Genomic DNA, 13,319 nt, shown 5'->3' with positions numbered 1-13,319 from the left:
AAATTTTTTGTGGGACTATTCCATTAGGAAAAGCAGAGACATCTGCTAAGAACCAACTGTGTTTCGAGGCGCTACCCTTTCAGAAAATGAAGTGATGTCTTGCAAAAATCCAACAGCTTTTCATGGTACTTAGCTAGAAACTCAGCGATGTCTCACCATAAAACAACCACTCTTAATGGCACTACCTTGGCAGGAAATGCAGCACGTCTCAGTAAAAAACAACTGCTTTTTGTAAGACTCTCATCAGGAATAAATGCACTTTCTGAAATGCAGTGATATCTTGGTAAAAATATTCTGGCTAGAAATACAGTGTGTCAGTAAAAACAAAAACTTTTCGTGGCGCTATCTTGCCAAGAAAGTCAGTGACATCTCGGTAGATGTTAATTGCTTTTTGCAACACTATCCAGTCAAGCATCACAGCAATGTCAGCTTTTTGTGGCAGCATTCCTGGCATATATTGGCATTTCTATGCTAGAAATGCAGTGATCTCTCTGTCTTGTTTGATGCAACAGTGCCATCACTTTAGCAGGCGTCTAACCCAGTTGTTATGCAATCCATTATCCCCTCCACCTCCTGATGACAAAGTCTCCTCATATTCTACATCACTTCAGAAAAGTTGGCATACAATACATGAAATGTATAAAATGTAGCATATTCATAGTTTACAGACAGGTACAATGTCAGCATTTTTTCTCTGGTGACTGGTAAGGTCGTTCATATTCAACAATGCAGACAGTGTGAGTTCACGTTGAGTTCATGTCGATAAACATCAGATATTGATCCTTTTTGTGTCTCGCTGATTGTTTAAATTGACTCCACTTTGAGGTGATACAAGCTCGCTTGCACTCCATTCAATGAATATACATTCTGTAGAGTTTGTGATTCTTTTTTTGTTACCCCAGGAAGACTATATTTATTTCTTCTCTTGATTTTCCTTCTTATGATGGCTCTAGCTGTTTGAATCTGTCCTGAAATGTGGAATGGAAATGAACTATTTCTTTTATTTCTCCACAGTCTCTGGAGAGCACCCGTCGTATGCTGCAGCTGGTGGAAGAGGTAAGAAAAACCCATAAAACTTTATTCATGAAATTTCAGACAAAATGTGACAGCGCAAGAATGACTGTAGTGTCTCAGATACACTTAAGGAAAAGTTCTTTTGAATACAAGACAGGCTGATATACATATATTCCATCAAAATAACTGCAGAAGTGAGAATTTGCTGCAGTGAGTCCTGGACATTATCAGGGAATTTCACTGAAATATAGCTGCACAGCAATGGGTCGCGTCCAGGCATTCCTAGAGGCAAAAAGGAGATAAAACCTAATAAAAGCTACCTATGAGGAAGTCTACTGAAATAGGAAAGAAAAATAAAAAGAAAAGAAGAATAAAGGGAGGATGAAGAAGAGGAAAAGAAAGAGGAAGGAGAAAAATAAAAAATCCAGGGGGATCCATCAGTAGAACTTTCGAGAGTATCGCCTAACTTTTGCGCAAATCTGTGATGGTAACCTACCTACTGTTGTTACTACCATTATCAAATTAGGAATATCCTTTGCAGATGACTTGTTAAGTGACAGGCAGATAAACTACTTTTGGGACATTGATTTGTTAAACTATTGAATCCAAATCAATATTTAGCTCTTAACACACAGGATTTCTGTGTTCTAAGTGCTTGAAGCTGTTTGTCCTGTCAGGCAGGACTGAGTGAACCATGAGTCAAAGGAGTGATGGCCTGAATAACATCATACAAAATGAATTAATGTCAAAGAGAGAGAGAATACACACACAAAGACTCAATAGATTTTAATTTGCCAATGTCATATTCCTGTCGGTCAATAATGCTGTGATAGACAGAGTGAAAGACGAAGAGAAATAGAGAAGAAAGCCTACAAGCAGACAGAGACGGTGGGGAGGAGGAGATAAAAAGGCGGCAGCATGGACGGCTGGGGATGGTGCAGATCTCAAGGTCACACTGATCATCCGTCAACATATCTCACCACTTGGCCCCACCCTATGACTGTACTGCAGGCAGAGAGATTGACTGTTCGCTCTATACGCCGTCATCACAAACAGCTAAACACAGGACTGCCTTTTCTACTTTGTAGATAAAACTCAATCCATATCATAGGGGTGGGGGAAAAGTATCATGATATTTCCATTGTAATATTCTATTCGTTAACCCTTATTATAACACTGCATTTTGAGGGGCATTCATAGTGAATTATAATTCATTCATAATGCTTTATGATACACTCCTAAACACACAAAATGCTTCCTGGTGCACTATATTAACAGTTAGAAACCATTATAGTTGTGATTTAAACTCCATTATAAATGCAAAGTTTCTTATGGATGTTCTTGACTAGTTATAAACTAGAGGTTGACTGATGGAGCTTATGATGCATTATAAATACCTATACTCACCTACCACACACACATCAACAATCAACTGTAGCGAGGACTCTGTAGTAATCAGCTGTAATAAAGTGTCAGACTTTAGTCTTGTAAATGTATTTTTAAAGTATGCTAGTGTATGGTAGCCATTAATTGCTTATGATGCAGCATAGATTCTTATGAACGCATGAAAATGTGTCACTTTACTTAATAACTAAATTGTCAGTGGCTTCGGTGTAAGCAGTGCTTTTGTAGGAGATCTCGGAACACTGAGAGGAAGATGTTTCAGCAATATTTTGGATTACATAAGTGGTAGATGTTACAACTAAACACTGTCTTCACCAACAGAACAATATTTATATAGATTTATTACTCAGAGTATTCTGTTCACTCAAAATCAGCAGAACAGATTTTAGGGCTTGATTTCTCTCATTACTTCTTTGTCTTGTCTCTTCAGCCAAGTTTCTACAACGGGGGAAAATTAGGAATTAAGACCAAATTTTCTATTTAGAGCCACAGCGAAAAAAACAGGCTAAATGTCCTTTGTCTATCTGTACCTCCATCCTGTTCCAGCACTATGGACAGCGCCGAACCAACATTCCTTTATTATAGCCACAGGCATTTGTATTATTATTATTATTATTATTATTAATTTGCATGTTTTGAACATTCCATTGAACTTGAACTTGCAATCTGATAGTTTATGAGTAAGGGTTTTAACAGACTGAGCCAGTGCATCTGACACTTCACCTGTGTTTGACGTTGAAGATAGCTCTTTGCTTTGGACAAATGACTTTAAAATTCACCTGCTGTGAAAACCTGCGGATCAAAGTCCCAACCTGATGAAGTCCAAACCTCAATTAAAGCTGCAAGCAGCAATGACAGGGCCCTTGCACCCCCACGTATGTCGGGTTAGTCGTGAACTCAAGCTTAAGCGGTTTTTCATTTCTGTGAAGAAATGTGACAAGGGACATAATTTACAGTTAAAATAAGGTAATAACCATAATATATCACAATATATAGTATCAAAATACTAATCATATCATTAAATGTTTAAAATGGTAATAATTTTGTGTTGTGAAAATATCATATCATGGGGCCTCTAGTGATTCACACCCTATTTTATGATATAACTCCGGATTTCTGATATCAGTCTGTGATATCAGAGTCAGGTAATGTAGGCTGAGGACCAAGGAGATAAGGAGATTATAAAACTACTTCTTTTTTTTTAAATCAGTGCACAGCCTTAGGTCGCTTTGAATAAGTAAAAATCAGTTATTTTGTAGCACCATAAACCAATTCTTAAATCTGTGAATATAACCCACCATATATAATGTAACTGTGGTCTCTAATCCTTCATTTGATGCACAGGAAAGTTTCAGGAAGAATTTGCAAGCTACCTGGCAAAATGGATGAATCTGTCTACCTGATTTGAATGAACTTGCAGTGAAGCACCTCCAGTCCTGCAGGGATCATATTTGAGAGTTTCCCCAGGGACACACAGTAATTCCACTACTTTGGGATTTCTCTTTGGACGGAGGCTTGCTGAATTACAGAATAATTTACACGCCAGAATTTCCATATTGCTCCCTCCTCGCCTCTCAAACATCAATGCGGCTTTCCCTCCAAACTGCTGAGGAGGCAGGGGGGATGTGTGCATTTGTGCATTTGTGCATTCCAGCGTGCGCACACACTGACACACCATAATCTTATTTATGCCTATCAGGCCGAACCAGGTGCCACATCTTAGTGTGGCGATGCTGCATTTCTAAGAAGCAGAGAGGAAGAAAAGTCATGTATAAGCAAGTGTCGCTGTCCTCCACTTTCTCACACGATTTCTACAAGCATCAAAACCTGTAGCCAGCCCTGCCTATCAGTGACTAATAGCTTTACTGTTGCATTCATGCAGGTTCAGCTGCTCAGATGGTTCACACTCAAGAAGGAATTAAAATGAAAATCTGCCGGTTTAAAGAAGACCAACAGAAAATCCTTGTTTAAAAAATAGTCTTTCTTTTAGGCTACAATACCAGTACATAACCAAAAGGTAGACCCGCTGAGTCTTAAACAGAAGGGCTTTTGGAAACTTGGGTTATTAATAGTGTCATTAGTATTAGGAAATCAAATGGCAGGGTTCCTTTGCTGTCAGCATTACTATCGTAATCTCCTGGGGGCTATTTCCATGTTTCCTGCTTATGGTGTAATTCCCAAATTACCTTTGCCCCTTCCAATCAATATCAGCCTATATGCTAATGTTGGGGAGGTAAAGTATACTCATTCATTCTTTTAGGAGAAAGGAAACATCGATATTGATGTTAGATGAATCACTGTTTGGCTTTACAGAAAACATGTTAGGCTTAATCCGACTTGGTGGACATATGTTAAAATGACTCAAAGTTCACTCACAGTTCTAATGGTTCCGAACATGTGTTTCCGGGTGTAGGTCAGTCTGTACATTTACACACACAGTTAAGGAAAGCTAGTGTCATAGCTTGATTAGGCCATTTAACTGGACTACTGTCCTTGTCCCAGTGTTCAAGCACTGGGGGAGGACTGATTTATTTGTCATGTGAATGCAGCCTTCCCAAATACATGGATTAAACATGATTGCTTCAAGTCAGTCTGTCTAGGATTCTAGGATGTGCCTTGGATTTTGCAACATTTATAGGATTTTAAGATGTATCTAGAATTTTAGGACATTTCTGTGGTTTTAAGATGTTTCTAGGACTTTAGGCTGTTTCTAGATTTTTAGGACATGTCTAAGATTTATTATATGTCTAGTATTTTAGGATATTTCTAGATATTCTAACTTTAAAGGATTTCAAGACATTTCTAGGATTTTAGGACATTAGGAGCTTAGCTAGTACCTCTGTTGGGGGATGTGGGGGATCCACTTTCTTTTGATGAACCAAATCTATTTTGATGCTTTTTTATGCACTCTGGCACCTTTTTTATACTAAAAGTACAAAAACAATTCCCAGTGTGAATCACTTTATATGTATTGTATTTAGAAAACGGTTTAGGGGCCAGATAAATTTGGGCTAAAGTTGAGTATCACTGCAGTAGAAGAACCAAATATCAGAGAATGCAAAACAGTAATAAAGAGCAATGAAAAAGATAATCGTGAACTCTGCACATGAAAACACTGTTTCTGGTGAAAAATGAAAATGTAAGGGGAAATTACTTATGCAGCTTGTATGTTTCTGTAGCGGCTGATGCTCTAAGCGGTTTTAGCCTCATTACTGACCTCTATTTCATTTGATTTGTCCTCCCTCCTTGTCCCCCTCCTTCTCCCTGGCTGTCTTTGGGGAATAGAGCAAAGATGCCGGCATCAGGACTTTGGTTATGCTGGACGAGCAGGGAGGTAAGTGTGTCAGAGGGGAGATGGCGGGTTTACTCAAAATGCAGAGATATAAATAACTGAGCTATTCACATTCACCAAAGCCCATATACAGAAGCTGTATTTAATTGCATAGATTATCATTTAAATACATATTAGCAGTACCACAAGAGACATTATTAATTATAGGTAGAAATGTTGGTGTTACATATTTTGGTATCAAAACACTTGTGAATGGATTGATTGTTTCATATGCAGTTGCTTGTTTTCATTTAAATGCATTTCCAAACTAATCCATTTTTTCCCTGATTTGTTTAGAGTAATAGTTTCTGATTTTGATTTAATGCATGGTTTATTTGAATGGTCAAGAGTGCCATGGGATTAATTTTGGGAACATTTTCTTTCTTTCAGCTTCCTTTAACTTTTGTTTCCTTTGGCTAACATTTTCCTTTTTTTGGGTTTTGCCAAACTGCTTTTGATTTGCCATCAGCTTTTAAAAAAATATATTTTCATTATATCACAAATACAGCAAAAGGGAAATCGTGAAAGTGCCAAAACATTAACAGAGGAGTACTCAATGCCAGCCACTGCCAAAACCCTACAGCTCAGCATCAAATTCATTTATCATTGTCATGAATCCAGTTGGGTTAAAGTGTTTGTCCCTGTGGCAGCTGACGGCAGGTTAATTTCTAGGCTGTTCTTAGATCTGTTTGTTCTAAAATCTTCTCCAGAAGTGCTGAGGAAAAACTAATAGGATATTAAAATGATTAGAATACAGTCATGTTGGCTTCACAGACTTTGAATTTAATTATAGATATGCCTAAATCACCAGAATACATTTTTGCAATGTGTATTTCTGAAAACCATATGTTACATTTGTACAATATTATATAGCGGATACATCTCAGCAGTGTGGTTAGGTTTAGAAACAAAACTACCTGGTTATGGTTAGGAAATTATCATGTGCTAGCCTAAAATGAAAGTTTTAAGTGACACAATCCCCACCTAAAATGCACTTCATCTCTGGAAAAAACAATTGGCACAATTATAATCTGAAACTGAGGAAAAAAAATAAAAATAAAATTATAAAAAGCCCTTGTTATGACACTCTTAATGCTGGAAGTATAGCAATGCCTCTGTAAAAATCCTTGCTTTTTGTGGCATTATTCCAGCAGGAAAGATAATGATATCTCTTTGAAAAAGAATTGCATTTTGTGGCACTCTCTAGCCTGGAAATGCAGCAATGTCTTGATAAAAAACAACCCCTTCTTATGGCACTATTAAGGCCCAAAGTGCAGCAATGTCTGTAAAATAAACCTGTTTCTATGGCACTATCCTGGTGGAAACAAGGTGATGCGTCACCTAAAAAACACTCACATTTAATGGCTAAAAAACCGACTTGATAAAACAACTGGTTTTGTTGTTTGTTGGTCTTAACAGTGATCTGCAGCTTGGCAAGTCTTGCCTCTTGATCACAAAGTCAGCTCATGTACTACAACACATGAATATGATAGCTGTGGAATGTACAAATGTAACATATACATGGATTGCAAAAACGTACAATGTCAGTATTTTGTTTTGTTGGCTGGGCTGGATATGCCATCTGTGCCATCAGTGAATACCTTCTATCATACAGCTCAGCTCTATGGTCACTTCTTAAATTAAAATAATTTGGCCAATCTGCCTTTAGCTTTTTTACTGTAAAAGCTACTGGAAGCCTAAATTCCAGAACAGATGTGAGAACAACTAAACCAACCCTGCCACCCTGCCAACAGTCCAGGGGTGTAAAAAACACACAAACACAGATAATAAAAACGATCGAATTAGCTGGTAATGACAAAATATTCAATCACTCTGCTATCAACCCATATCCTGCTTTGTACAGTCCCTGGTTACATGCAGTTTGTTGATGAGCGAGCCAACTGCTCATACTAAATGACATGGTTTCAAGTGTGCAACATCAAACAGTTAATAGTGGCAGGGTGAAAATATGAGAAGGTGCCTTGTGCTTCACTCGGCTCTAGCGAGGACATGAGCCCTCAGCTCTCCCGTTGGCTGGAAGGCATGTAAACCAATTCCCCATACTGTAAGAAAGAGCTGTAATTGCACCAACACGCCTGTTCACTAAGGGGGATGAAAGCTCAGTCCCCTCTATGACCATCCATTTATCCCCCTCATCCCCAGCGTCCACGCTCCTGTGCATCCACAGGACCACCACTCCAAAAGCAATTGCAACGGCTGAGTGGACACGCAGGAGGCAGTGAGCCTGAACTGACCTCTGACCCCGCGTTATTGATTTTGTTCAGGCAAAAGAGCCTGTAGCTGTATGGCACTTGATACTTGAGACACATACTAAAGAATATAAAGTACGGATACTCAACTTGCTTTGCTTGGGGGCCACTTGTGCAAAATGTCAGGAGTCAAAGCAGCCCCATACATGTTTCGAGGATTTTAGCATTTATATATAGGATTTTAGCACACTTCTAAGATTTTAGAAGAGATAGGATCTTTGAACTTTTTAAGGCTTTAGGATGTTTCTAGGATTTTAGGACATTTTTGGATTTTAGGATGTTTCTAGGGTTTTAGGATGTTTCTAGGATTTTAGGACAATTTTGGATTTTAGGATGTTTCTAGGGTTTTAGGACAATTCTGCTTCAAAAGTGCTCCAGTTTTTATATGTTTCTATGATCTTTGGATATCAAAGGTTTTTGAGATGTTTCTAAGATTTTAGGATAGTTCTAGGTTTTTAAGTAATTTCTCAGATTTTAGCATATTTCTAGAATTTTAGGACATTTCTAGGTTTTTAGGATGTTTTTAGGATTTTAGGACATTGTGGGATTTTAAGATGCATCAGGGATGTTGGAATGTTTCTTGGATTGTAGGATGTTTTTAGGGTTTTAGGGTGTTTTTATGATTGTTTTCATGATTTTAGGACACTGTAGGATTATAGGATGTTTTTAGGATTTCAGGACACTAGGATTTTAGGATATTTCTAGGATTTTGGACATTCCTAGGATTTCAGGATGTTTCGAGGATGTTAGGACATTTTTAGGATTTTTTTGACATTAGGGACGTAGTAAGGACTGTGTTGGTGGTGATCCTCCACTGGGACTTTATCGACAAATAAACTCTATTTTGATCCAGTTTAGTGCACTCGGGAACCTTATGAATACCCATTTAAGTGAATTAGAAAATGCTTGGGGGGCCATCCAGCACCCTATCGGGGGCCAAATTTGGCCCAGGAGCCGCAAGTTGAGTATCACTGGTATAAAGGATTGCTAAAAGAAAAAAAATATTTAAAAAAAAATTAGACATGGAATTTCTTTTCTTAACAGTCAGTCTCTAAAGCCGCATGCTAAATATCGTTACCCTACTTTACTCTAATAACACTGACTCAACATGGACCCTTTCTTGGTTGAATATATTTACATAAATGCATGTCAACCAGGGATTTTACAAATCTGAAAAAAGTCAGTGAACTACTTTTTGAATCAGCTCCATATTTAACTGTGCCTCACCCTTTCACACTCTGCTTGCACCGTATGTCCTTGAATCACAATCAGGATGGAAAATTCTTTGTGCCATGAAACAGTCACCAGCCCACCATCCACCACATCAGCATGACAAAGGCCCTGACGCTCACAAACCACAATCTAATCATATCTGAAATCCTTTCAGTCACCCTCAACGTTTGTTACAAAACACAAAGCAACACAGACAGCATGCAGTTAATAAGCCGGTTATATTCACAATGCAATAAGCTACTATGTGAAAGAATTGAGAGTAGCCATGCCTTGATCCATAGCCCGATAGAGCCATTTATGTTTCAATACTACTTAAATAATTTCAGTAACTGTTGGGGTTTGTACTGTGGCTGCTCCTAGGCTTAGTTAGACCATAGAACATCAGACTTATTAATATGGCTCAGTATAGAGGGCCTCAGGAATGACATTTTTCTGTAGACCAACACAGAAGTTACCCTCAGCCTGGTTCCATCAACAAAAAGCCTATGGGATTATTCCATTGCATTTTGGATTATTACAGAAAATAAGCTCTGTGGTAAACAAACCTTTATGATACTAACACATTTTCTTCAGCAAGATAAACCACTTTAAGGATTTTTGAAGCCTAAATACAATCACCAACACCTCTGTCACATTTTATGTTGCAACCACAACAAAGCTGTATAGCTGGGATTTTTTTTAAATGCTCATAAAAGCTTCAAAGTTCACAGCTGGGTATTTAGTGATGTATTTTACATCATAAAACAAAATGTAGAAGGTTTTGTTAACCACAGACCTTATTTTAGACTTCTTACCAAAAACCCATTCAAAAAACCTTGACTTTGACATGAGTGAACTGAGAGTGCTGAAATGTCAACTTATTTCCAGGTCTTAGGACTCTTTACTTTGGCACTCTGTCAGCTAACAAAGAGACATTTTTTGCCTTAGAGTAGATGTCTGAACAGCAAAAAAGAGCTGCTTTGGCTCACCATCCTCACGAAAAAGTTCTTCTCATGAAATGAAACAGCTCTCAAGTGACATTTCTTTTCTTTTATCCAATCAAAATATAAAATATATAAACTGAACACAGTGGCAGGGATTTTAACTCTGATTCTTTTGTTCTCTGACGTTAACACTTAGTGTGTCACTTGAAGCAATTTAGGATATACAACATATTTTGACATTTTGGCAAATATTTGCTCTCTTGAATATATCAATGAGAAGATTGATAACCATTCTCTGACCTGCATGCTAAATATGAAGCTACAGCCAGGAGACAGTTAACTTAGCTAGCATAAAGACTGAAATCAGGCAAAAATAGTGAGCCTGGCTCTGCCCAAAGGTAACAAAATTTACCCACACTAACTCTAAAGTGCTAGAACAACAAGCTGGGGTTTTATGGAGGTTGCGTTCACTAGCTTGTTTGCATTCAATGGGTAAAGCAAGCTAACCTGGTGCTGGAGGGCGGATTTTGTCACCTTTTGACAGAGCCAAGCTACCTGTTACCAATGTTAATGCTAAGATAAAAGAAGCTAAACAGCCACTGGCTGTAGCTTCATATTGATCATACAGGTGACCTGACAGCGGTATCAGTCTTTTCATCTTAAGACCCAGACACACCAAACCGCCATCAAAGAACTAGCTGCCAAAAAGTTGCACTTGAACAAATCGCAAAGACTACAGCCAGCCACTTACTAGTTCAAAATGTCCTGCGCCTGTGTGAGTGGACATAACTTTCCATACCAGCAGGAGGCAGCAGTCTGTATTCATTCAAAAAGGGAAACTGGAAGACCAACAGGATGGATTCAAGACACTACTTAGCCAGATAGCACCTTAACAGCCCATCCTAACACTGAAAGAACAAAGCATATTTATTGAGAGCTCGCGAACATTAACCCAAATAACAAATTGTCTCTGTCAAAGAGCTCAATGCTTCTGCATACAGCCTTGGAGGCGGGGCCCTATTCAAAGTGATGGTCAAATGAGGTCTCATGAACCATTTTCTTTCATTTCTGAGCCAACTAGACGACACTCTTGGTTTAAAGAAAAAGACTCAAGGAATGGCAATTCTATTTGCTCTCAACTCTTTGTTGAACAGAGAGCACTATCTAGCTGGCTCAGAAAATAAAGAGAATGGTCCACATTTCTTAAGTCATACCTACCTATTCATTCTTATGAAAGTTGCACGGTGGCACATGAAGCTAAAATGGTTCAGCTGCCGCATGTAAAGTTCCCTCGATGAACCAGGGTTATTGGCGCTGTTTGAGCATGATTGAGCCCATATGGCGCATGCAGTTGTCAGTTGTCAAGTAAAGCCAAGCAAAGCCAAGCACGACCAAGTGGCCAACTTACGCCGGCCGGTTGTCTGACTTCTGGTTTAGCACTCTGCTAACTTGAACATAAATAATTTAGTCTTGCAGCTCTTATAGACTTTCAAAATGTTATCAGACCAAATTGATCAAATCTTGATAGTGGATTAATGTTGCCGGGGGGTTGTGATACTTAAAAAAGTGTACCTTTCCCTATGTAAGTCTACAAGAAAAAGTATTTTTGGTCCCATGGTTGGTAGTGCCATCATTAGGTCACTTAGAAAATTGTCTTCAAGGCTTGGCAGAGGGGGCCTTCTAAATACATAATCCTATCTCAAATAGCAAGTTGTTTCGAATTCACTCCCTCTTTACTTTAATTATTTGTTTGCTTTCTTTAATTCTGATTCTCTTCTCAGGCATCGAGCTAAACTGCAAATCAGACAGATTTCTCTCACCAATTGGCTCTCGCAGCTCTGATGCCGTATCAACATCCTGAATTAGCTGAAAAAGCTGCCAACAAGGACCAACTAGTGCTGATGGTGCAGAACACACGCAAAAACTATGGCGATAGACACTCACCAGTGGCCCAATGCTGACCTACGGCTGACCATTGATTTGGTGTGTCAGGGCCCTGACACTCGCATAGAATACATTTCCCAAAATGTCAAGCTGTTCGTTAAAACACTTCAACTTTCAACTGAATTCTCTAAGTAGGCTACATTTAGATATAGTTTTCACTTTCATTATTTGATTTTTTTGTGCTGTTTCAACCATTCTCTGGCCCCTAAACTCTATATTTTGTCTCACCAAATTGATGCACTCAATTGAAATTGAGTTCAATCTCTTACCCTGACACACACTGGCACTTACACTCTAGAGTACACACACATGGCTCAGTTAAAGCTCATCATGACTCATATTTCTGTCAATCAGTCAATGAAATTCATTCCACTACTGTCATCCCTTTGTCCTGACCAGAGCAACTCGATCGTGTTGAAGATGGCATGAACCATATCAACCAAGACATGAAGGAAGCCGAGAAAAATTTAAAAGATTTAGGGAAATGCTGTGGGCTTTTCATATGTCCATGTAACAAGTAGGTACTGACAGTGTGCCCCAAAGGTTCTTTACATATGTGGTGGCGTCCAGTTCTTCCTCTTTTTTTTTTTGTTTGACTTTCTTTCGTCACAGTGAGTGTCTGAAGTTGTTGTCTTCTCTCCTTTGTCCTCTCTTTATCTCTCTCTTCCTCTCCTCTTACTCCCTCTCTCTCTTGTGCTTCGTTCTGTGGGGGATAAATGACTTGTGTTTAATCAGAGCAACTGGAGCGCATCGAGGAGGGAATGGACCAAATCAATAAGGACATGAAGGATGCAGAAAAGAATTTGAACGATCTAGGGAAATTCTGTGGTCTTTGCTCCTGTCCATGTAACAAGTAGGTGCTGCTTGCCTGCCTGCCTGCCTGCCATTCAAAAAAAAGATGAAATATCTAAGAAATCAAAAAAGAATCGAGGTAGAAGTGACATCACGGTGGCCATCAGCCAGTAGTCCGCTCTGCTCCATCCCCAAATAAACTCTGACTCCAGCCCTTTAACACCTTTATGAGGTGGACACTGGAGGCCATGATGGGCTTTCAGAGACTTTCTCTCCCACACACAGACAATACACAGCACACTTAAAGTCGAACTGAAATTTGATTTCTCCTCACTTCTTGTATAAGGAAAATCAACAATGATCTGTAACTACTGCGTATAATTTTCCATTTTACAAAATATGACAAAA

General features: G+C 38.7%; 1 protein-coding gene across 1 annotated transcript in view; it reads left to right on the top strand.

Annotated features, from left to right (window-relative positions):
- The window catches only part of snap25a (synaptosome associated protein 25a), a 52,536-nt gene that overhangs the window by 27,224 nt on the left and 11,993 nt on the right, over positions 1-13,319 (top strand). Inside the window, exons 3-5 of the mRNA XM_042503251.2 lie at positions 1,015-1,056; positions 5,704-5,752; positions 12,855-12,972. Of these exons, the coding sequence (XP_042359185.1) occupies positions 1,015-1,056; positions 5,704-5,752; positions 12,855-12,972 (209 nt within the window). The remainder of the gene's footprint in view (positions 1-1,014; positions 1,057-5,703; positions 5,753-12,854; positions 12,973-13,319) is intronic.

This window comes from Plectropomus leopardus, chromosome 16 (assembly GCF_026936395.1).
Source record: "Plectropomus leopardus strain MGB_pleo_1.0 chromosome 16, ASM2693639v1, whole genome shotgun sequence".
NCBI lineage: Eukaryota > Metazoa > Chordata > Actinopteri > Perciformes > Serranidae > Plectropomus > Plectropomus leopardus.
Note: the sequence above shows the minus strand (reverse complement) of the source record. Positions and strands in the feature narration are given on the sequence as shown.